The sequence below is a fragment of the Tuber melanosporum genome, assembly GCF_000151645.1.
Source record: "Tuber melanosporum whole genome shotgun sequence assembly, scaffold_25, strain Mel28".
In the NCBI taxonomy this organism is placed as follows: Eukaryota; Fungi; Ascomycota; class Pezizomycetes; order Pezizales; family Tuberaceae; genus Tuber; species Tuber melanosporum.
In genome coordinates, this window is record NW_003298919.1 from 163,677 (window position 1) to 187,366 (window position 23,690).

General features: G+C 47.9%; 6 protein-coding genes; all 6 read right to left on the minus strand.

Moving 5' to 3' along the window:
• Positions 1-459: 459 nt before the first annotated feature.
• GSTUM_00006221001 (uncharacterized protein) lies at positions 460-3,165 on the minus strand (the record flags this gene model as incomplete). XM_002838406.2 has 6 exons in its annotated part: positions 460-1,196; positions 1,283-1,545; positions 1,611-2,140; positions 2,267-2,482; positions 2,547-2,575; positions 2,640-3,165. The coding sequence occupies 5 exons, from the start codon at positions 3,163-3,165 to the stop codon at positions 1,383-1,385; spliced, it is 1,464 nt and encodes a 487-aa protein (XP_002838452.1). The 3' UTR covers positions 460-1,196; positions 1,283-1,382.
• A 2,673-nt stretch (positions 3,166-5,838) lies between these two features.
• On the minus strand, positions 5,839-6,905 carry GSTUM_00006222001 (uncharacterized protein; the record flags this gene model as incomplete). XM_002838407.2 has 2 exons in its annotated part: positions 6,179-6,905; positions 5,839-6,117 (listed from the first exon to the last, which is right to left on the minus strand). Exons 1-2 carry the CDS (start codon positions 6,872-6,874, stop codon positions 5,839-5,841), a joined length of 975 nt encoding a protein of 324 aa, XP_002838453.1. The 5' UTR covers positions 6,875-6,905.
• Positions 6,906-10,003: 3,098 nt separating this feature from the next.
• On the minus strand, positions 10,004-11,200 carry GSTUM_00006223001 (uncharacterized protein). XM_002838408.2 has 4 exons: positions 10,935-11,200; positions 10,752-10,871; positions 10,573-10,682; positions 10,004-10,520 (listed from the first exon to the last, which is right to left on the minus strand). The coding sequence occupies exons 1-4, from the start codon at positions 10,998-11,000 to the stop codon at positions 10,241-10,243; spliced, it is 576 nt and encodes a 191-aa protein (XP_002838454.1). The 5' UTR covers positions 11,001-11,200; the 3' UTR covers positions 10,004-10,240.
• A 170-nt stretch (positions 11,201-11,370) lies between these two features.
• GSTUM_00006224001 (uncharacterized protein) lies at positions 11,371-12,648 on the minus strand (the record flags this gene model as incomplete). XM_002838409.2 has 1 exon in its annotated part: positions 11,371-12,648. One exon carries the CDS (start codon positions 12,646-12,648, stop codon positions 11,773-11,775), a length of 876 nt encoding a protein of 291 aa, XP_002838455.1. The 3' UTR covers positions 11,371-11,772.
• A 227-nt stretch (positions 12,649-12,875) lies between these two features.
• On the minus strand, positions 12,876-15,581 carry GSTUM_00006225001 (uncharacterized protein). XM_002838410.2 has 11 exons: positions 15,354-15,581; positions 15,226-15,254; positions 15,081-15,153; positions 14,510-15,027; positions 14,303-14,442; positions 14,154-14,243; positions 14,042-14,087; positions 13,946-13,971; positions 13,719-13,894; positions 13,519-13,667; positions 12,876-13,446 (listed from the first exon to the last, which is right to left on the minus strand). The coding sequence occupies exons 1-11, from the start codon at positions 15,476-15,478 to the stop codon at positions 13,082-13,084; spliced, it is 1,737 nt and encodes a 578-aa protein (XP_002838456.1). The 5' UTR covers positions 15,479-15,581; the 3' UTR covers positions 12,876-13,081.
• Positions 15,582-16,555: 974 nt separating this feature from the next.
• GSTUM_00006226001 (40S ribosomal protein S0) lies at positions 16,556-17,749 on the minus strand. XM_002838411.2 has 3 exons: positions 17,565-17,749; positions 17,428-17,498; positions 16,556-17,332 (listed from the first exon to the last, which is right to left on the minus strand). The coding sequence occupies exons 1-3, from the start codon at positions 17,658-17,660 to the stop codon at positions 16,633-16,635; spliced, it is 867 nt and encodes a 288-aa protein (XP_002838457.1). The 5' UTR covers positions 17,661-17,749; the 3' UTR covers positions 16,556-16,632.
• Positions 17,750-23,690: the final 5,941 nt, after the last annotated feature.

Genomic DNA, 23,690 nt, shown 5'->3' on the forward strand with positions numbered 1-23,690 from the left:
ATTTTAGAATTACCTTTGGGCTCTTTTCGGTTTGATTTGGACTAACTTTTGCGCGATCTCACAGGGCTTCTGGGATGCAAATTCGTTTTGGGCTCTTGGAATCCCTTTGGTATTCCATTTCCTACTTTTTAAATTTACTGACAATATCGCCTACCGGTATCTCTCTTGCTAACTACACTGATCGCATGATATTAAGACACTCTTGTGTAGATTGTGTGGTTGACTTTCACCTCATATGAGGTTGAGATTATCACTTGTCTCGGACTACTAAATTTTCTTAGACACTAATTTCCGACATCCCCGTGTTCCAAACTCTAAACTCACTACCCAGCACATAGTCCGCTTATTCGAGTTTTTACGGTAGGTTAACTGAGGTGTGGCTTTCTTAGCCACAGTCAACTTGCATGTTTCTTTTCGTGGAAATGAGGGAGGGGGGTGGAAACGCTGTTCTGGGCAACTAGAGCACGACATCATAATATTACTATCTCGTATAAAGCGCAAGTATATCATAGTAAAGTGCCTCACCAGTATAACCGAATAATTACGCCACCGTTCAAAACGGACCCTCCAACCTTCCCAAAACCCGACAGTGAAAACAGGACTCTTCCCCAAAGCACCCTCTCCCATCTCAAGTTCCCCCACTGCATCATTAGAGCCCTCACAGCCCCCCGAAAACCCACCATTTAACAATCCCCAATCTTGCAATGCCTAAATCGTCTCGCCCGTCTATATCGTGCCCAACCTTTGGTTATCAGCGGTAGCGAATAGACCTCATTCATGGATGCCTCTCGGTGCAACTCGGCCATTCGACATGGTCTAATGCCGCACTGCAAGAGATATGAAGGCAGGTATTCTGTACTGTACGTATCGTGAGTCTGGGGTATGAGTGGTTGGGCGAGTGATTTGTTCGTCTAATGAGGTTGGGTGTTGGTTCTTGGAGTGGTGCCTGGTGTATCGTATCATACGCCTCGAGCGTGAGAATCATGTGTGCTCGAGTAGGGCTGTGAATGCTCGTGTGGGAAATGTTGCGCACATCTATGATAGCCCCACTTATGGTGGGTTTCTTCTTTTGGTATATGATAAAGCCCCAAGTTCTAAAACCCCAACTGGTGTTTCTGTGTGCCAAGGTCGTAATTTCATCGCGATCTTTCTCCCTTTTTCTGTGTCCCTTCTCGGAATAGCTATAGACAAGATATCTGTCCCCAAACATTGAGTTTATCAGCTTTTCACCACACAATATTATACATCCGTCAACTTTATGTAGTATACCAAACATGCATACATCAAACATGTACCGTCCAAAACGCCCTCTCCAGGTTATGAATGACCGGGCACAAAATGCGCTAACCGAGAAATATTCACATTCACACAATAAAATATACTTAATAAACGGTCCGAAGCCCCGCACCGGCACCCGCAACTCTGGCAGCAACAAAGAACACGCCAGCGGCAATATAAGACGCGGCGGTGAACAAGATTAGTCCCGTAAACTGGTCGTTCGTCGAGTGGACGATTTGTCCGGCGATTGGAATGCCCGTGAGTGTTCTGTGGACGCCACCAAACATCATCAACCACACATCACCAACACAAGAATCCAAGAGGGAACAAACCCAAAACTGACGAAAAAGTAACAAGTCCCATATTTCCTCCCATACTCCCTAGTCTCACAAATCTGCCCGACACAAACCGGCGTAAGAGAGATCCCACTCCCGCTCCCGAACCCATACATCAAGGCGAACACGACCATGAGCGCCTTGGTCCCGCCTTGGTCCCCGCCATGCATGTGCGCTGACGGCAGCCACAACGCTAGCGTCGTTACTAGGCAGAAGGTGACGGTGATGATCATCGTATTGAACCGCCCAATCTTATCCGCTACGAGGCCGGGGAGCCAGCGGCCGAACACCGAACCGGCGTTCAGGATTGCCAGGAGTTGGTAGGAGAGGGCACGTGGGAGGTGGAGGTACAAGAGGGCGTAGGAGGTGATGTAATTTAAGGGGACGAAGATGCCCCACTCTATCATGAACACTCCCAGGGTCGTAAGAACGAACCGGGCGTCCCTGAATGCCATTAGGTCGATAGATACGTCGAGGCCCTCCTTCTTAGGCACCTTCTTATTCCTCCGGAATCTGCTCTTCCAATTCTTTTCTGTCGGCAGGGCCACGGCAGCGATGGAAGACGAAGTGGTGGTCGAAGACTCGGACGCGGGTGATGAAGATGCGGCATTGATATCCGAGAGTCGCGTGCGGATGAGCCAGTTCGCCGATACCAATAGCAACAAACAGACAGAGCCCACGATCCTAACGGCCCAGCCGAAACCAACTCTGGGTGTCGCAGATTGGATTATTAGTGGGAATATGATGCCGCCGACCGACCCGCCGGTCGTAGCAACACCGGTGGCGTACGCGCGCCTTTTGAGGAACCAGTGGCCGATAGAGGCGACGGCGGGCGTGACGATTAGGGATGTAGCCATGCCTCCCAGTATCTATGGGCTATTAGCTCCTTACACATACGCACATACATACATACAAGGGGGTGGATATACTCACACCAAAAGACAACATAAACTGCCAATAAGCTACAAGTAAAATCCGTCAGTGCCATCCAACGCGACCCTAGTCTATAGATGGCCAGGGACTCACACTGTGAAACGCTCGTAAGCGTCAAGCTAGCGACCATGGATACCGTCCCGCTGACCAAAAGCCACTTGGGTCCATAACAATCGAATATCGGCCCAATCTGGATCCCACCGACAAAGCTGATGAAGGCATACACAGAAAAAATCCACCCGATATGCCCTTCCTCATACCCACTCAATTGATGTTCGGAGAGGTGCGCCTGGAAGGTGCCGATAGTATTCATAATGCCGAAGGAGGCGACCATGCCGCAGAAAGAGCCTAGTACCACCGACCATGCCTTGCGTCCACCCTCAGGGTATGTCACCGTTGCGCAGCCGAGGGTTGCGGCGAGCGGATTGGTGATATTGCCGTTATTGGGATTGGGGACCGGTGACGGCGATGGTGAGTGACCATCGTTCCGGTGTGATGTTGTTTGTGAGAGGACTGGGAGATCCGTTGGTGATTGGCTGATAGCGAGGTGACGTTGTGGTTGTGGTTGCTCAGGCACCGACTCCAAGGACGAGGGGGGTTGGCGGTGGTTGTAAGACATATGGACCTGTGTGATATTATATTTTCTGTAATCAAGCCACCAGCAAGAATAATAGGTGAAGGAAATCCTCCAATGGAGAGGTATTTGAAGGAGCAGCAGCAGCAATATATTCCTCCTTCTCAACAATTGCCCATCCGGAAAATGATCATAGAATAATAATATCAAGAATAATAGAGAAGAGAAGAAAGAAGTGGGGAGGTGAGACCAGACTACATAATATGATATGGACCTAGGAGAATATCCGAGACTACCTCCACCCTCCCCTAAAAAAGAAAAAAAAGGGAAATTAAAGACTGTTCAAGCTCTTTCCCGCTAACAAAGAGCCCAAGACAATAGAGCGGGGAAATTTTTCGGAGCGTACCGTACCGACCCTCCCCTCCCTTCATCTCCTGAACCCCACGGCGCCATAAGTGGAGGGGACCCCGTGGCGTGGGGTGCCTCTAGCATCTGCCGGAGTCATAGTCACGTAGGATACCATCACAGCAGAGCAGCCAGGCATCAAGTCATGCCAACTCACTCGAGCTCTTTTCCGTTTGCTAGGAATGGCACGCGGAGTGCCCGTATGGTACGGCACGGTGCAGGGCGTCCACGGTTACCTTGTATAGTCCCGTCTCGTTCACAAGCACCTTGGGAGCGCAAGACGTTTGCCAAAGAGCCCATATTCGGGGAAGGCTTCTTCCACAGAGCGGGTTCGCGGGAGCTCTGAAAGAGCACAGCAGTTTTTGCTAGAACGTGCCCATCCCTGCAACAATTCTAAGTTATACAAGCATGCTCTAAAACTGCCGGGGTCGATGCGCCTTGATTTCTTTCTTTCTTTCTCTCTTTTTCCTCACGGGAGCACCACAGGGTCCCGCCCTGGTAAGCGAGTACACCGGATGCACCAACCAATATGGTATCTCAACCTCACAACTTTAGACTCCACGAGGCGGACCGGGCGTTAATTTGGGAGCTCCCGCTTCTCTGGGCGGAATTCGTGTGGTGTATATTACCAAATGGTTTGCGACATGCTTAACCGGGTAGGCCTGAGCAATACGGAAGGCGATGCCGGATCAACCGTGGCACCGCAGCAGACAGGGTCATATGAAGCTTTACTTACCCGCACCCAGGTACCGCCATCGACTGCACTGTGGAGCCAATTGAGTGCTTATGTAGCCAAGACTTGATGCCACTACCGACATCGTAACACTGGCTTTTTCAAGTGACCGAGCATTTTCCGTGTGGCCCTACAAGCGCAAAAGTTGGTTATCTCGCCTAGCCGGAACCCTGGAGTCATCAGACCTAGTAGATTCAGCGAGTGACATCTTGTGACCTCAGCTGTGATGTTTTCATAAATCCTCCCAACTCTAGGGTTCCGATAGTCGAAAAAGAGGGCGTTTGGGGAAGGGGAGTAAGGACGCACCGAGAAGGGTATTATCACAGTGGTGGTCCAAGTAGACCGTCCGAGCTTTTCAAGGCTTCCCCGGCTCTCGAAGTTCCGGGAGGAACAATTCGCCGTTTGTACTAGTACTCGAGTACAGTAACAATACAAAAGTATTTTCCAAGGATCTTTTTTATCCATTCTTATCACTTGCACTTCCGACGCTGTTCCGTCGGCGGAACATCATCCCACGGGGGGGGGGGATATCATATAACACCAAAATTGGAACATCCTAGTTTGATGGGGGGCACTGTGTTGCTGAGTGGGCTGGCTGCTCGACTGGGAAAATCTCTCGTCTAGTCGGGTATGATACCATACTAGATGTTAGACAAGGAGTGTGATTAAGCCAGCATAGAACGCTATGTTAGCGGGTAAGACCGGAATTGAGAGTGAAAAGCATACTGATATTTTCAGACTGCGAGATTCGCATGTCCTTGGTTTAGTATGGCGCCAGGATTGCTTAGAGCTACCCTCTCTGGTCAAATACTGTGATACTACCGTATAAACTCGAGTTGTTCATTATCTCCAGACAGACCTCTAGTCTCAGTCAATCGTGGCATCAGCCCAAGATTGGTCTAGTTTGGCAGGTTAATTGAATTGCGAATGCCAGTTAATGGGATTTGAGAACACTGCGGGTAATCCTGCTTAAGGGGTTTTGTTTCAGAACGCGGATATTGGGGGGCCCGGCAGAGATAGTGGATGACTCGAGTTAATTATGGTACCGGTACTGTACTCGGAGATAGTTTCTGAAAATAGTAACAATGCAATGTCTTATGTTGTGCTTAATAAGCTCATGTCATGTCATACAGACTAGAATGTAGGACTCCAGTCTTCGAGACTAACTCGCAACACAAGCACCCCAACCGCGCAGCAACATGAGATGCTGTGATACAAAATCAGAACCCTGGGGTCAAAGTCCAAGATATACTCTCACCCATTAAGTTCTATAACTTGGCGCCCGAAATTTTGACGCAAATACCGGCACTGCGCTTGTCAAGGTTCAGAGAGATCGTACTGGTGCTAGGAGGCCCATTTAAACAAGCACCCAGTGTGCTTCTCTAGTTCAACCGCGAAATAATCACACAGACCGTTTCTTCACATTTGTGCATGAGGATTGATTGATTTTAGGGGATCTTGATGGAGTATTGGAAACACTCATGCGCTCGACTGAATCAGATTAATGGTTAAAGAACACTAATAATAATATTGACCAATCCACTCCTGTCAACTCTCTAGTACTAGCTAGTGCCGGCATATTATCCCTCGATTGGAATCCTAACGACAGTGAAGGGTAGCACCGGTAGCGCTGGGCCCTGAATAGCATCAAATTGAAAATTGACCACCAGAAAATCATCCCCGTCAAAAGCCGCTGTCGACGGCTTTTCAAGCAACTCGCTAGTTATACTCCTCACCTGGGTTCCAGAGAGGTACCCCGGGTGCATCTCGATAACCCGGACGGATTGGCCAACCTCTGGAAGGGCGTTAACGGCGTACAAAATGTCATGGCGGATGAGCAGGCCATCCGGTGCTCCAATCTACGACCCATCCAAAATTAGCCAAACTGCTTATATAAAAGCCTAAAAGGATAAAACCTACCAACCCTCCCGCAATATCGACCTTGTCAACCTTCCTCGAAGAAATAACAACCCTCCATATCTCCCCGGCAAAAATATCAGCGACGAGCAAATGCTTCTGATCTTCGGTAACCACAATCCCATTCGCACCGGGCCCCAAGGCCCCCGTCAGATCTATCCACTTCTCCAACGGCAGATCCACCGTCGGACTGTCCACCTCACTAGCCTTGATCCTGAACAGCGTGGGCTGGACGGTATCGGTAACGTAGACGTTCCCCGCTTCGTCGATAGCCAAATCGTTCAAAAGTGTTTGGTTCTGACCAGAGAAACCATTGCTAAACCGATGCAACAGTTTCTTCGTATGTAAGTCAAAGACGAAGAGGGTGCCGGAACCGCCACCGGCGATGTACAGCCGGTCCTTGCAGTCGATTTTCATACCCGCGGCGCCTGTGAGATTGTATGCTGAACCGGTTAGGAAGGGGACGAGGTGTTCCTCGTGGACGCTGCCGCGGTAGATGTCCCCATTTATAACGCTGCCGACATAGAAGTATGGCGAATTGAGCTGGCGGGCGATGCCTTCTGGGAAGGTTCTGTTGCCAGGGACGATGTATACGGATATTTCATCATCGTTATAGGGGTCTGGAACCGGGACCGCAGTGGCGAATGAGAGAATGGAGAGGGCTAGAAGGAAGTAGGAATTGAAAAGCTGTAGAATCATTTTATCAGATCTTCGGGTGTTCCCGCAGAGCGTGTCTGGATGACCGACCGGAATTCTCACCCTTCGAAGGAAGCATCCCACTTTATATACCCCTTCAGCTCCTCCCTCCCTCCAAATCTCACCCACGTGTACTGTACTCGTACTCGGATGTCAGGACAAGCCAATGGACGTTGCTGGAATGACCAAGTTGCCGTTGATACCCCCCCCGGGGGCAAAAGGGATTCGCGGAGCATCTATGACACCGAATATCTTCTGTCCCAAATGAGGCGGGTTTCGTTGCATGGATCGCTACCGCCTGGCGCAACCGGTAATCATAAAGGGTTCCCGAACCAATATTAATTAACACCCAAGTAACTATGATATGCAATTCGCCTTATCATAAAAAAATAGCCTTCTCTCCACCCTGCACCCCACAACATCATCCAACGAAAAAAAAAACCCCCCACCTCCTATCGCCCTCCCAAAGATCCCCACGAACCCCCCCCCCAAAAAAAAAAAAATTTGAACCACGAACGAATGATTCCTCCCAATAACAATAACAATAACAATAAACAGGAGATAACGCAGCACGGTATGGTACTGTACCCGTACAGTACTCGTACCAGTAGTCGGGCCTTGCAACTCAATTCCCGTCGATACGACATGGTTACACCGCACTATCGTACCAAGCACAGCCCGAACAGTTCCACCAACCGCGAGTCTTCCGACCAGACCGTAGTCGGCACAACCCAAGAGCCGTACGGGGCACTACTTGCAGCCTACATCCTGAGTCAGATTTTTTTTTTTTTTCCCCGTTTTAAGTGCTCCAGGAATGATCTGCATTCCCCCTCGCATTTTAAATTTACAGTACCTAGCTACCCGTATAGCGTATAAGTACTGTGCGAGTACTGCGTATGCACGGGCAACGATAGCTCCAAGTCGGGAAAGGGAACCACGAAGGAGAACTGGTAATGCGTTGTTGGATTATGTTTAATATTCATATTATCATAATCAAGGGTTTGTCATCTTGGGATTGTGACGGAACATCCCGCGAGGTGGTGATTTGTTGACATGGATTTCATCACCGACAAAGGGGAGGAAGGGGGGGGCGTATGAATCATAGAATAAAGTATTGTGGCAGTTCTCCCATCATAATTGATCACTCGAGGGGGTTTTAGATTGGATGAAATCGCCGGCTGGGGGGAGTATCATACTGTATCATAGGTATCATACAACCACTCAAAACAGTACCGCACAGTATAGCCAACAGGACATCGCGCTGCGGCATATGGTGCGGTTATACCCGCGTAAGGGTTCCTCCTTCCAGAACGGGACGAAAGCTCTACAAGTACACTTACAGCGCAGCACCAGTGGGCGGGCAAAACCAATCCATCTCCACAATACCTGTTATCATACGCCCTCGCACATTATCCGAGCAAAGAAGTATCATAATCACTTTTGTCATGCTAACGGCACATGTGCAAAGTCGTGGGTAGTAAGTATGATAGATAGAGTGCGAGAACAGCACTTCCTTTTCTAATGATGGGTGGCGGGCCCTGCACCCCTTCGCCCGGGCTGGGTTCGCGATGGCCTCTGCGATTCTCCACTCGTCCGGAACGGAGGATGATCTCTCGTGGGCGGGTACCTGCACTAGCTCAATCTCATAGTAATCAGCTCTCTTGGGTTCCTCTCTTTCCCTTACAGTACCAAGTATAGTAGGACAACTTCCCTTCCGCCCTCTACCGGACCGAGCACGAGCTCAGCCGTACCATACCGTACAGTACTAGTAAACACCGACCATTTCACCCAAGTGCCGTGACGTGCACTACCGTACACTATCGAGCGAGGAGCATAGCATATTCGAAAACGCATGTGGGGATTTATGATACCATTGTAGATACCAGTTGTCGTGGCAGATATGCATATAAAGGGTGCCCAAGCAAATATATAAAGCCGGCTCTACAAGATATGAGCAACCTACGATCTATATGATTAGAAGGCTACGGCAACCATGATACAAAGCGATCAACGATAATGAGGATACGGGCGCCGTATGAAGCTCCCGGCGGGCTCGATTCTAGTGAGTATCCTAATGCGGGAGAAGATGTTCCGGGGCGTTGTCTTAGATATTGCCCTATGCCGGAAAGGGGGATTCCAACGTCCTAGCATATCCATTTCCCTTATATCCGAGCACTGCGCAATCCTTACGGCCGGCGTGGTACTATGATAAGTGGGAAATCATAATATCATGGCTTCGCCAACCCCTCCACCTCCCCGCCCTTATCCGGTCAGCATACCCAATGACTTGCGTGCGTGAATCGAGCCCGATCTCAGCCTACGATAAAAAGCTACGATATTATACCGCTCAATTTGAAGGGGGGGGGGGTTTGTTTGTTTGTTTGTATGTTGTTTGTTTCGATTCTTTCATTGCTGGCTGGCTGAGTATAATAATGTGTGTGACCGGGAGCTTTGAAGGAAGAATTGAGGTCTTCTCTTTTTGCATTGATGGCCTCGTCCCCTAGGATACTGGATCCAATATGGTACCGTACCGTATCTGCTCCTATAACCCACTAATTCCGTCAGGCCCCCTAATCTCCGCCGATCCCTGCATTAGCCCTTGATAAGTTTAGTTTGACGGGTGAAACAGAGTCGCGAGTACCAAGATACCGGTAATTTAGTGAGATCCAACACAGTCAGCACACTCGGACTCTGCTGTATGACCCTTCTTAGGGATTTTTGTATCTAAGCACGGAGATTAGAAGAAAGCTGGCGGAGATAGTGGATGATGAGTATTGTAAATAAGGTACAAGCACCTGGGATTACGCTTTCGCATAGTTAATTTAGGTTAACCCCGCATAATAATCCCCGCCTTGTATTGTACAGGTACGAGAACATGTTCCTGGGTGCTTGTACCGGTACATGTACCGAAATAGCTAGGATATCTCGATATCTTAGGGTAGCTTGTGGACCTTGTGGAGCTTAATTCATTTGACCAGGTTTAGAGTAGGTTCACTCTACATCTTTAGATGGTAAGCGCGCTTGGGTGGCTTTCCTGGATTTGGTACTTGTACAGTACCGGTACAGTACTCCCATCTTGTTTTTTCTACAGCACAAAGTACAGTACAGTACAGTACCGCTATCGTAGTTGTCTGCAATGTCTTAAGGAAACTTTTTTTTTTCGGCATAGTTCGGTGATGTGGGTCAAAATTCCCAGAATGGTCCATGAACCAGTCATCCACGTCGAGCCACCTCAGACTAGACCGGGTCGGACGTCGGGTATCATAAGCAGAGAGCTTCATGGTCTCTTGCATCCCACCTGTAAAAGGGGGACCAGATATTACCGAAATTCAGCCCATCTATCCCTATCAACTCCAACCAAACTTGATTCTACAATCTACCCTTCCCCTCCTCCCCTTCCCCCATACACCCAGCCAACCACTTTGCCTCCTCAGCCATCGCCTCTTCAGACCTAGGCTTCCTCTCGGCGTCCGGATGCACGGTCGGGAACTTCGGCCTTGCACTGTTATTCATGACAGCGGAATGCTGCGCTTCTAGGTAATTGCGTCCCAAGTCTCCGTCTTCAGATTCCAGCATGGCGTATATTTGGTCTTCCTGCGGGAGGTCTTGGAAGTGTCGGGGGATTATGTGGGTGTGGACGTGTGGGACTCTAAGTAAAACTTAGTAGGGGGGGTGAGGAAGAGAAGGGGTGGGTGACCTACGATTGACCAGCCGCAACACCATCTTGCATTGCAATGTTCAGAGAATCAGCTTTGTAAATCTTCTCGATCACCTTACTGACCTTTTGGACGGTTAGGAAGAGGTCTGTGACCTAGCCGGTCCCCCCAGAATCACCATTATTAGCAACTTACTAGCCGAGCAAATCCCACGAAGAGTATACCTCATCGGTTGAGAGATCTTTAAGCCTTGGAACAACCCTATTCGAGCAGACGAGAACGTGACCGGGCAGTAAGGGTTTGAGATTAACGAGGGCGAAGGAATGTGCGGTGCTGTAAAAAACCTACCCAAGCACCCTAGTCAGCTTCGGATTCGCTCTCTCGACAAGATAGCCTTCGGCCAGTACCTGAGACGTGACCAGGAAAGAGCCAAAGTGCACGGGCCTCTTAAGGACCTGTGTACTCGCAGCCATGATTGCGCGCTTGGTAAACAGGATGAATGAGTGAACGCTTGCGTGAAATGAGCGGATTAGAAACTAATGGAATGAACAAAGGGAAGGTAGACTGGAGGTAGGGCAACTGGTATCACGGAGCCGTCGGGGAATTAGAAGGTCTGGTGGTGGAGGGGTATCGTGGAGTTGAGGAGGAAGAAGAAGTGAGCTTAGGAGAGGAATGAGGAGGTGCTTTGCGTTTTGCTGAAATAGATTGACGTATGATAATTAATGGGGTATCTCGTGCCAAGAAAGCTTATCGGGTGAACCTCTTTAATTACCACCAATATTCAACTATCCAATTCTACAACCATCGTTTACTTGATGGTGTGCCATTTCCTAGTGACAATATCCCAGTGACGGGATTGCTAGCACCCGCTGATTGAGGCCCTGGATCACAATCTCATGGCCACCCGTGCTCGGATAAGGTAAAGTTGTACTCGTACTGGTACAATCTATTACCGATCGTTCCCAACACCACCACGGGCGCGGTATCATGGGCTTGCAATGGTACGAGCACAGCAGCGCATCTCTCCCACATCCATGTTCTCCAAGGGAAAGTAAAGAAAGTAAAGAATGTCAAAAGGAGACTGGAAACCCCCATAGCGCCAAGAGACAGCAGTTAGAACCAGCCTAACCACCAAGCCCAAAAGAAAGACATGTGTGACACCGACCCGAAGCGAGTCCATCCCTCCCCCATATACCATATACATCTCCTTCTCCCCACTAACCTCCCTATACAACCCCAAACTCCTCATCCTCCCCCCCCTGGGCCAACAATCCCATACCTAACTGGGTCCCTATTCTTCAAAAACGTCTGCACCCTTTCCTCCTTCGACCCCAAAACAGCAACCTCCCTCTTCCTTCTCGCCCACTCACGACTAATCTCCGCATGCCTAATCTCCCTCTGCTCCAGAAAATTGTGCCCATTAGCATTCGCCCGCGAGATATTCATCAGTGCGCCACCAGACGCTAGTATGAACACCACCGTAACGAACGTTCCGTTGGAGGTGTATAACGGGCCTTGATGCTCTCCTCCCCCACCGGTCCCGGGATGCGCCCGACGCTGGCGCCAGCGTTCCCAGTCCTCCCATGTTGCGTTCTGGGCAGGGTCGTTAGGGCCGCCTTTCCCGTAGTGCTGCCTGGCGAAGCTGCCGTGGCCTTCCCGCTCTGTCCACCACCTTCGCTGGCTGGCATTGGTGCTGGTGGTCTCCCATACCGAGGTAAGATTCCACCCGGCGCCACTGTAGTCGTAGTTTGCTCGCTTAACTGGGTCGGAGAGGATGGCGTTTGCAGCGACGATCAAGCGGAAGCGTTCTAGCCGGATGGGCTCCGATATGTCTGGGCCTTCGCCGGGGCGATGCCGAAAGTGGTCTGGGTGGTAGAGTTTGACAAGTTCGTAGAAGCGAGCTTTTGAGTATGGGGCACCCTGCTTGCAGTTGAAGATTTGGTAAGGGGTTGGGGAGGCATTGGGTGGCCAGTCGTACTTGCTGTTGTTGGTGGAGTTTACAGTTGCGTAGCTACGGACTCCAGGTTCTGGAAAGGCAAGGAAGAGGAATGAGCTGATCGCAGTACCCACCGGGGACAGTTTATTGACTGAGCGTTTGGCTGAGCGTCTGCTCGCAAGCATTGTTTCAGGCTCATACGAGGTAGAAAGTGAACTGAGCGAGGGGTGAAGGGGAACCGGCGAAGGCCGAGGAGTTGAGGTCCCTCCGCAAACACTTCCGAGAGAGTGACATCTATCATCACGTGATTTGGAAAGCGGGAGCGATGCTCACCTGCCCTAGAGTATCTCCCGTCGCGGCTAATAACTCACCGGGAGCTTACGCTTAGCACTCGAGCATCAGCTATATCACATCGGTCCACAAAAAAACTCCCATCATTAAAATACAGATGTTATATGTTATATACCTGCCATTTCCCTTTTGGCAGCGTTAAGGTAACAGCGCCTGGATCACTTGAGACCCCACCAGAGGCTTTTGTAACATTGGTCACGAAACGGGGTAAGAAGAAATTTTTGAGCCTCGAACCCAAGCTTAATCCTCTGCCCTCTGTAGATCCCACTAATCTTGCTCGGCCTTCTCTCCATATCCGTTCACTGAGTGTGTCCCGATAACCTCCAAAGGTGCCTGCTGTAATCTCATCTTCATCTCAAGCCACCTGAAGAAGCCCGGACTCCGACAAAACTTGCGATAAAAAGCCTCTGCGGCCCTGTGACGGTGGTACCCGGTCTTGCCTTTGAATTGCACCGAGCATCCGTGCTTTGAGAGGCTGGCGAGGAAGTCGTCCTCCGAGAAGCCGGCTATGTCTATTATATCCGAGTCTGACGATGTCGAAGCAAGGATCGCCAAGTATCTGTTCAAAGGTGCCAGAAACATTGCTGCCAAGTGGGCGAAATGCCGCCTGATAAATTTTCCGCATTCAAGAGCTGTAAGATGCAAGCATCAGATGAAATATCTCATACCAAAAACCCAAAGGCCAGCATGATTGGGATGCTCACGAGTTGTCCTGGGGTCTTTGAGCTGATTCTCAAGCATTCTCAGGAATTCATGATCTTTTTCTATGAATGCTTTGGCATCATTGGCGATCATATTATTTGGGTGATCACGTTCAGTGGTAGAAGAGTAGAAGTGTAGGTGGTGTTTCCGCCTAGGGGAGGTGTTAGCCGGGAATCATATGACCCAATTGAGGGATCCCCACTTGACTTCCGGGCCTGCCAGATAGACTACATATGGGGTTTTGTTTTCTTTCCCGTTGGATAACAACCTCTTAAGAAAGAATGGGTTTGTAATGCCTAGAGGAGAAACCATTAGCTCTAGCCCAGGATATCCAGGGGTCCGATATTTCATGCCTATCAAGTAGTGGCGAAGGGGAATCTGTTGCAACCTGATAAGCAATGCCCGTTACCCTGGGAGGAAACAACTCACCCCCTCATGTGCATTCAAGAAAAAGTCTAGAACGAGTCAGCGGTCATGAATCCTAAAAGGGCCGGTAACAGGAGAATATCCCAGACACAAGCATACCTGATTGCATAGTAAGATAAGGCCTACAATCCCCCCCAAATGGTATCTGTTCACATATCAGCTTTGGGTGCCCATATGGCAATTGGCAATTAAACTACAAACAAAAACTTACAGGACGAATAAGGTCAACCGCGGCGGAGACAAATTCACTACACGTTGTTGGATCGTCCGCCAAAACTACCATGGGATCGGATAATAATACCTATTATCCATGAAACCGTTAGTGTTAATTCATGCCACCTCAAAGAAGGCACAACTGACTCTCTCGAAAATGATGTACAACTCAGAAACGGAATTGAGTAAATTTGCAAGTCTAGTCCATGAGCCTATAGGCTCGGAAGTATGTATTTCTTTGTACTCGACCCTGATATCGGTCCTCGAGGGGGATGCAGTCATGAGTCCTTGTAATGGAAATGCGGGATGGGGAGGGCTAGCAATTGACATTTATTTAGTAAAGGCTCACAAGACTTGATAATGTTCCAGAATCCAGAAGATCGGCAACATCACTCACGGCATTGAGAACTCCGGCAACAGGTGACGCATGATCGAGTCTGCCTAATTCCCGGAGAAATCTCGCCATGACATGAATCACATTGCGATAGGGTGGAAGGATATACATATGAACGTCTAACAGGGATCCCAAGAAAGGTAATTCCTGCAATCCAACCTCAGGCGGTTCCCAAGCTGCAATATTCGAGCATGCGGACTCAATGAGAGTCGGGCTAACTTCAAAGTCCAGTAATGATATAGTTTTAATCAAGTACGCAAACAATGGGGCATAGTCATGTTGAGAAACTAGCACAAGGGATTTTTGACGGTAATTTCTCTTGACAGTGGTGTCTCGCTGCTGGCGGAAAAGGCAGAAGCCGTACCAGTAGGCAGGATCATCGTTTGTAGTTTGGCACAATACATCGGGGGACGAATGACGGAACCTGAAATGGAAGGCTGAGTCCTCGGTCGTATCAGAATTCGTTCGCTCGGGAAAGCTATAGTGCCATTCAGTGATGGGCACTACCACGAATTTATTGAATGTTCCAACCTGCTAAAGCATATGGTTTGTAGGTCTGCCGGCGAAAAGTTTGTCGACGGGAACATGTATTCCACTTCGACCCCTGGAAAACAAAACAAAACAATCAATCATTAGAATTCCGCAAGCCCATAGAAGAAGTGATTGGCAAACACACCTATATCGACGTTAAAATCGCAAACAACACTGCGGCCATCCGTTAGTCCAGATCTTATCCTGCTTCTCGTTTAAACTTTACAAGTACAGAAGAAATTGAACAGACGGGGCTTATAGATTTAAACTCACAATGCGATCATCCATTTCCTGAGAGCGTCAAGTTTAAAGGGATACTCCTTTAACTCATTTGCGTATAAGGCTGCGTTATACGACGAGATGTCGCCGCTGACAAGAGATCCATTTTCACCAGCCATTTCATCTCGATGCCTCGATGGCAGTTTCGAAGCAGACGATCCGATGCTCGTTTTGTCTGCAGCCAGGTCAACTTGCCTATTTCCGTCAGAATTGGCCTTCTGGAGGGGCAGTCGTGGTGGGTAGCTCTGGTTGGGGGGCGAGCTCCTCTGGTTGTCTGAATTACGCGCCACAGACAACGCACAGTTTCCGCCACACTTCTGACGCTGCACCGAAACGACTTGGGGGGCCTATCATATACAGTAATAGGTGTGGCGTCCTACCGTTCCGAAGCTGGTGGTATGTTCCATGGCCAGCCTGATTGGTCTGTTGAACTGATGCTGGTAATGGCCTGCATTGAGTTGCCTTGCCAGCCAATAGCCTGGATCAGAAAAAGACCCCATTCTACTCGTACCGGTATGCAGTATGCAGCTGGTTTCCGCTTTTCAGTTATTGCAGTCAATGTGGGGGCCAATTCGGATTGAGGTATCATAAATATAGGCCAAGGCTTTTACTGTATGCTTGCACAATCACTCGCACCTCCCATGAGAGAACCAGGGTGAAAGCACCGCAGGACAGGTCAAGGAGGAATTCGTGAAACGTAATTTAGATACAAAAAAAATATCGGTGTAAAAAGAAGAGGGAAGGATTGGGGAGGTGAAGAATATCCAACGACAAATGGCGCTGGGTTCAAATAAGCGGATGGCGGTCATCACAGCTTAGATGTGTGGGTAAGGGGGTACTGGGACTCTATGATAGCCTTTTCACCAGTAGGGAACAAGGCCAATGACCCTTCTTGGTTCTTTCTCCAACCTCGATTGGTATCAACAAAACAGGGGACAAGTCAATCTATTCCCAGCAGGAAATCACATCACTCCGGGTTGATTCAAAATTATTTATTTACGAACCGGGATAAAAAATTGGAAAAAGTTTGGAACAAATAGAAAAAAGAAAAACACCTCCTATGTCTCCGTACTAAACCTTAGAGGTACATACGACCATAGAAGACACTTACTTACGCAGGCGCCGCCCACCCATACCTACCCCCCCCCCCTTTTTTTTTTAAAAAAAAAGAGTTTGCGCACAAGAAAGCCCGATGACATTTCGAATCTCCCAAATTTATGAACCCTTTTTTTTATTTGTTCGTAAAGAAAAACATCATTTAACACCAACCTCTCTACCAACCACTGGTGGCCCCAGGGACCTCAGTTGCGACAGTGTCCGCAGCCCACTCTGCTGGTGCCTCAGCATCCCAGCTGTTTCCACCGCCAGTAGCTTCAGGAGGGACAAAGGTTCCACCGGTATTGGGGGCATCCCAATCTCCAGCACCAGCACTAGCAGCGAACCCACCTTCAACAACCTCCTCAGCACCGGGGACCTTGTCGGCCTCCTCAACAGCCTTCTGTTCCTCGGCCTCAGGGTCGCGGTAGAAGTAGAGATCGACCATGACGTCCCATTCAGCATCCCTCGATGGGATGATCCCACGAAGACGGCGGACCTCACGAGCAAGCATCCACCAGATAAGACCAATAGCGTGACGACCCTTGTTGTTGGTGGGGATAACAACGTCCACAAACTCGGTAGGGGAGTCGGTATCGCACAGAGCGATAACAGGGATGTTAACATACGAAGCCTCTTTGATAGCCTGAGCGTCGGTCCGGGGGTCGGTAACGATAATGAGGCGAGGCTCCTTGAATGAACGGGTGATGTAGTTCGTGAAGTTACCGGGGGTAAAACGACCTGCAATAGCAGTTGCGCCGGTGTGAGTGGCGAACTTCAAGACGGCACGCTGACCGAAAGAGCGGGCGGACACAGCACAGACATCGGCTGGGTTGTCAATAGTAGCGATAATACGAGCAGCAAGAACAATCTTCTCCCTACCTTCGATGTTAGAAAAATGTAGCCAAGTTTAGATAGCGACAAGGAGGCCGATCCCAGAGAGCAAAGATTAAGGTTTTGCAATTGCACTCACCAGGTCTTTCCGATGTTGATAATGTTTACACCATCAGGTCTCGTCTTCCAGACGTAGGGGTCCATGTGAACCTGTCCGGGTTCCAATTAGTACAGGTACTCTAAAGCCGTAGAAACCGCGAGTCCACAAGGACCGACCTGCAAGTTTTTTGCTCCTATATGAGCCTGAGCAGCCAGGAGCATCTCTATGTCCTGGGTTGTCGCATCAAAAAGGTTTGTAGTAGTAGGAGCCATATTGTTCAGGTTTTTCGATAGTGGGACCTTGGTTCGTGATCCCTCGCGGTTGGTAGGGAGAGGGGTGTTAATCGATGGCTATCCTTGGGTTGGTCTGGTGGAGTTGGCTGTCAAACCACACGAGAGAGTGGAACTGTGGGCCAGAAATTCCCCGGTGACTGTTTTTTTTATGGTGGGGCATTTGGTGTGCGGAAGCTAGTCACAAAGAGGAAGCCTACTAGCCCTTATCTGGATTTGTGTCTTGGCAATTCTTAAGTTATTAACCCCCTAGGTCTCAGTTGTCATTGGTTCCATCGTACAAGTACTGGAGTAGACTATTCGAGTATCTTCAACGAGGGAAGATAAAGTACATCAATTTGCTAGGTCAGCATTCTATAAGCGAACCTACCCCTTTAATAGGTGGTATCATACGCGAATTAAGCAGGGTGATCAATTGAAAAGAAGAGAAAGGTGAAAAGGAAATCAATTAAATTGAATTGCTCACCCCATTCCCATAACTCCTTATTCTATCCGCCGATTTGTTGAAAAAGTCTATCTTGGGGCTGTTGGCGACCGACCAACCCAGAAGCAAAGGAAAGAGCCGCACCTATATCATACCTCCACCGCGGTTACCAACGCAAAACTCTACTCGTGCCATGGTTGTGATTAGTCGCCACAACCATGGGCACCCTTCCTGAGTGCCTACCAGCTCAACGTAAATTATGATAATATTAACAGTGCCAAGGTTCCCGCCACTTTGAAAGGCGCTAGGCAACTTGCAAAGATTAATGGCACTCTGTAGGAGCACCGGACAGCTTAACATGATGGACAGCTTAATGTGACTTTTATTGAACTCTAGTAGAAACATTTTTGATTGAATGTCCAACCTCATAAAATAAAAGTTTCTGAATTGTTTGTTTCTTATTCCTGTCTTTTACAGCCTTCCACATTTGCTTGGAAATCTCTTTTCATTGTTTTTTAAACTTATTTTCAGCAGCTTTAGTCATAATATCAAGTGAGTGCTGAGTCTCCTGAACTTCCTTTTCAATACTATCCTGCTTTTTTTGGCATACCATTATCCAAGCCTCCTCAGTGTACATAGCATTGCCTTTTTGAAGTGACCTCTGGCTTTGTTTCCTCCGAGTTGCATGAGTGGGTTCTGTAGCTTTGGTGTTTATAAGGTCCTCTGATACTTGTGCACCATAATGTGCCTGTGCAAGGCTACCCTTTTATGAATATTCGAGCACTCTTATCAGCTGAGGGGGAGAGTATACCAATGTCTGGCAAGACTAAATCTACTTTTAGCTTTAGAGTTTGCACGATTTTGAGAGTTTTGGGCCTGGGCATACTTTTGGACTACAGGGGTAGAGTGATTGGCTAAGAAGGTGTTGCTCAATTGTGCTCAACTAGTTTTTTAAGTGTAATACTAGGATTGAATGGAATCAATCCTGTCTTCTTAAATGTGGATAGAATAGTCGTAGGTTTGAATGTAAGAGAATGAATTGAATTAACAGCATTTAAAAATTCAATTTTATTAAACTTGGAACATTATGTTCATATAGCTGAGTCTACTGCCTGAGCATGATAATGCTTATATTGCTAGAATACAATAATATTCAAAGGTTGAAGTAGATGGTACAGTGAGGAGGGATGCAAAAAAGCACAATTTTGTAATTACTACAGAATTGTATAAACTCACTAGTGTAGTGTGAATTGTGTCTATCAAGAAGCAGGACAGCAGGAATAATTTTCAAAATGCTTAAGCCAATCCATAGTTCATACTTTATTTGAATAGCCTGTTTCAGTAACTCCAACCAAGAAATTTCTTAGAAAATCTGTTTAAAGATAATAATCTTCTATGCAGAGCGCTCCTGGGATAATCATTAATGACTGGACTTAGCGGTTCCTTGCCCGACATTCAGAATACAATATTTGAAAACAGAAGACATTAGATATCAATCATAAGCTAGCCCACAATAGTGATAACCTTAGTGACTGGTTTTGGTGATATCAGAAGATGAGCGAGGAGAAGGAAAATCTGGTTGCTGATACTTATAATTTTGATAAAACAGGATTTCAGATTGGCATTGGGAAGGACCAATGAGTTGTAATGTGGGAGACGACTCATTCAATGTATATCCTAAGTTCACGTAATCGAGAACTTGTTACTGTTATTGAAACAATTAGCAGTTATGGCACTGTACTTTCTCTGATGTTAACTTTGGGAACAGAGACTTCAGGTTCCTGGTTGCTGGGTTGGAGGTTGCTGGATCAGAAGTTACTGGATTAGATGTCACTGAGTTGGAAGTCACTGAAACTGGATTTGAATATATGAGGATTGAATTTGTGTATCTAGCAATAAGGTGATATCGAGGTGGAATTCCGATACTGTCTAGGCTATTCAAGTACTGACATAAATTAAGCTCTTGGTCCTCTGTCAGTTTTCAGTTTGGTGTCACTTGCTATTAGCTGAATTTGCAGCATTTCCACTGTGTACAAAGATGCTCTTTGGGAACCTGGAACCTGGACCCCATGTAATGCCTACCACATTGGGATTTTCCTCTCCATTGAGCTTTTCAATTGCTTGTTGTATCCAGACTTCAATTTCAGAGTAACTTTTCCCCAGACATGGTGTGATGGTGTAGGTAAATTATGTGATCCTTGAATGTCTACAACTACTATGTGTGGAGAAGGGTCACGTTGAGTTGTCCATCAAGTTGAGCTGTCTGGCACTCCTACGGAGTGCAGTCAATCTTTGCAAGTCGCCTAGCGTCTTTCAAAGTGGCGGGAACCTTGGCACGGTTATCATAACATTCTAGCTCAACATCACTTCGTGGATCAATGTTATTTTGTGGCTCAACATTGGTTTGTGGCACGTAACTTTGCAGCGCCCTTCCCCCCGCCCCAGTATCCACCCCGGAAATCCAATCCTTTGCCGGTCACTTCCTGCACCCCGTATTCGAGACTATCAAAGTCTTTCGAGAGGTCACGGTTCATCCACGCAACAGGAGTCCTGTCAATGAGGGGATACGCCATGTACTACTGGTTCAGATATCCCCTGTCCCCCATCCCGTTCAGAAAATCCACCATGACGAAGTCGTGGGATGAGTTATACTCTCAGGTTCCAACTATCATCTCCGAAAAACTGTCATCGTTCTGGACCGGACTCCAGAACTTCTCCGACGAATCGCCTGTAACGGCCAGATCAGCATCGCCTGTGATAACACCTGATTCGTGAAAAATGAGTGCGGTCTCTCCAACCACAACAAATTTTCTGATGCGCTCCGCTCCCACCATACTCCAAACTACTCACGCCGTCTCCCATAGCGGCCAATTGCATTGGGGGGGGGAAGAGTATTGAGGGGAAAATTCCCAGCTGGCGGAGAGATCACGTTCAGTAGGACTTTCTTTTGCAGTTCTGACAGTCAAAGAGCGGGGAAATAGAGATGTGGTGCCTTTTTGTCCATGTTCAGAACCCCTTCTTTTTGTGCGCTAGTGTGGGGGGATGGTGCTCATCTGTAGCGACTCCATGCGTGTTGTTCATGGGCTTCGTGAGCATCTCCGAAAAGCTCGCATTGGAAGTGGACGTGCAGGCCGAGAACGCTATACCATTGCGGATATTCGAGTCCTTCTCACTAATGATGATACTAGATGATTAGAATATTACTTTTTTGGTGTGGAACAAGCTGATGGCCTACAGGCACATTAAGACAAACCCTATCGCCCTCTTTTGTGAGTCCCGTGTTCTCAACCATCCAGACAGTCCATCCTTTCGGGGGTGCCAGGATAGACCGTAACATGGAATAGTAGGACACGGCGGACTGCACGGAACTAGAGTCTTATCCTGGGATTCTGTGTTTCCGACTAGTGTTAGGCATGAACCAGTTCGAGGCGGTCCTGGCTATACTCAAGCCAGCTTGTCTCATGGACACAATGGGCTCAGATGGCTTGAGGTCTCAAGCCTAGTCTTGGGAAATACGATTGCCTGGAAAGCTCAAACCTATAGTACAAGTAAGGTGGCCGGCAAAGTTATATTGTACTAAGTGACGTACATCGCGATAATGCTTAGTTGGAGACCAATATAACGTGAACAAGGAAGCAAAAGCGTGGAGGGCAACTGAGAAAAGAGAATAAGTTTGTTCCAACCTTACAAAATCTCATTCATCGTATGCTGCCCATCCGTCCACTCTCTTTTCTCCCCAAATCCACTATATCACAGGTTCCCGAGCTGTCCATCCCTGTCGATAACCTCCAGATTTTGTCGGATCCTGCTCACAAGCCTCACATCGTATGAGTATTGGTCTATTTTTACAAACACCTCCGAGTACGCCTGCCTTTACCATTAGGTTAGTTCATGGAAGAATGTGAGAGAACTGAAATGTTTGACATACCTTTCCAACCCTTCTTAGCATAAGGCCAACAAGCCATTATACGGCAATTGTGAGTTATTTCGATCCACTTCATCCGCTCTGTCTGCGGCGTTTAGCTTGTGTAAAGGTATCCGTTTCCTCCCACCCTCCAGCTTCCTTTAACAATTGCTTCACACGATGAGCAGCTCTTACCTGCTCCGTGTCTTGAAGTGATCTTGTCACAAATTTCCGAAGTTCTGCCAAACTAAAAATGATGCTATCGGTTGGTTCCACACCTACTGGAATATTGTCTCTGAAAATATCCATGAAGGTTATTTTGAACTCCTTTGGAACTTCGCTTTCAAGAGATGGTGCTGGTATGACTGTTGCTGAAATGGTCTCTCTAATATCAGCCTAATTTTCACATTCTTGATACAAATGTATGGTTACCTTTAAGTCACCAACTAAAGGCTTTTTTAGTTTGGCATGTGCATCAAGGTCCACCTACCTCCCCGCCAAATAGTTAAGGTCTGTCTCAGCTGTAATATCTTGTATCAGCACTTGCTCCTCTGTAAGCACTTCCTCTGTAAATGTTTCCTCCATGGGTGTTTTCTCCATAAGCGTTTCCTCCCTAAGTGTTTCATGCGTAAGTGTTTTCTCCGTAAGCATTTCAGCCCGGATACTGGCACATGGTCTAATCAGTGCTCCCAGTCGTCCAGCCCGATGAGGACAAGGACGAGTGCCGTCCGACAGCTGTCGATGCCAGTCGACTAAAATTGGTCAATGCACCCACTGCCACCCGTAAGACACACACACTACCGGTAATGCTACAATAGGTTAAAACAAGAATAGGGTAGAACAAATAAATTCTTAATGGGGTAATAGGGTATCGATGAAAGGAAACCCAGGACTAGTGCCGTCCGACTGCCGTCACCCCGTCCAGTCCGTCCAAAGACGAGACATTAGGGGTCCTCAAACCTTCGTCGGATTCTGGACGGGTTTGGAACAAGCTGGTTTCTGGTGAAACAAGGAGCCAATAGAATGAGCCATCCTAGGAGCCGGTTTGAGGATCCCAGAGGAGGTTGGATGGCAACGGACTGGTTCAGAATCTAGGAAATGTAAGCTAGAGTAAATGGAACGTCATTATGGCATACTGAGAGTGGGTAGAATCTGGAATGTAAAATAAATCAGGTTGTATATGCAAAGAACATCGAGGAATTGTTTGAGGACGTTATACCAATTTACAACAATGCTAAAAGTTACAAAGCACAAAAAGTTAATTGCAATACTGGAATGAAGGAGAAGATTTCAAGAAGAGAATGCCAGTGGAAAGTACCAGCTTGTGCTCCAGTGCCTACTAAAAACACCACATACGGACTACATTTACCAAAAAAGGAGGGAGGAGGAGTGCTGGCAAGAGGAGGAGGGAGAGGACATTGAGGACAGTAGTCCAAACAAGACAGACCACAAAAATGAAATCAAGTGGAAAGAGCTGGAGAAATTATTGGACAAAGAGTTGTTCAATGAGAAGGAGAGGAGAGACGATGGTAAACCATATTGGAATACCAGAGAAGGAGGTGATGAGGTACTACGAGACCAAAAATGGAATATGGAAAGTGCTTGGAATGCGGAGGATGGAGTATATTGTCAAAGAGCAAGAAGAGTTAGAGGAGATTATCAGAATTTTGAAAATAAAATGATA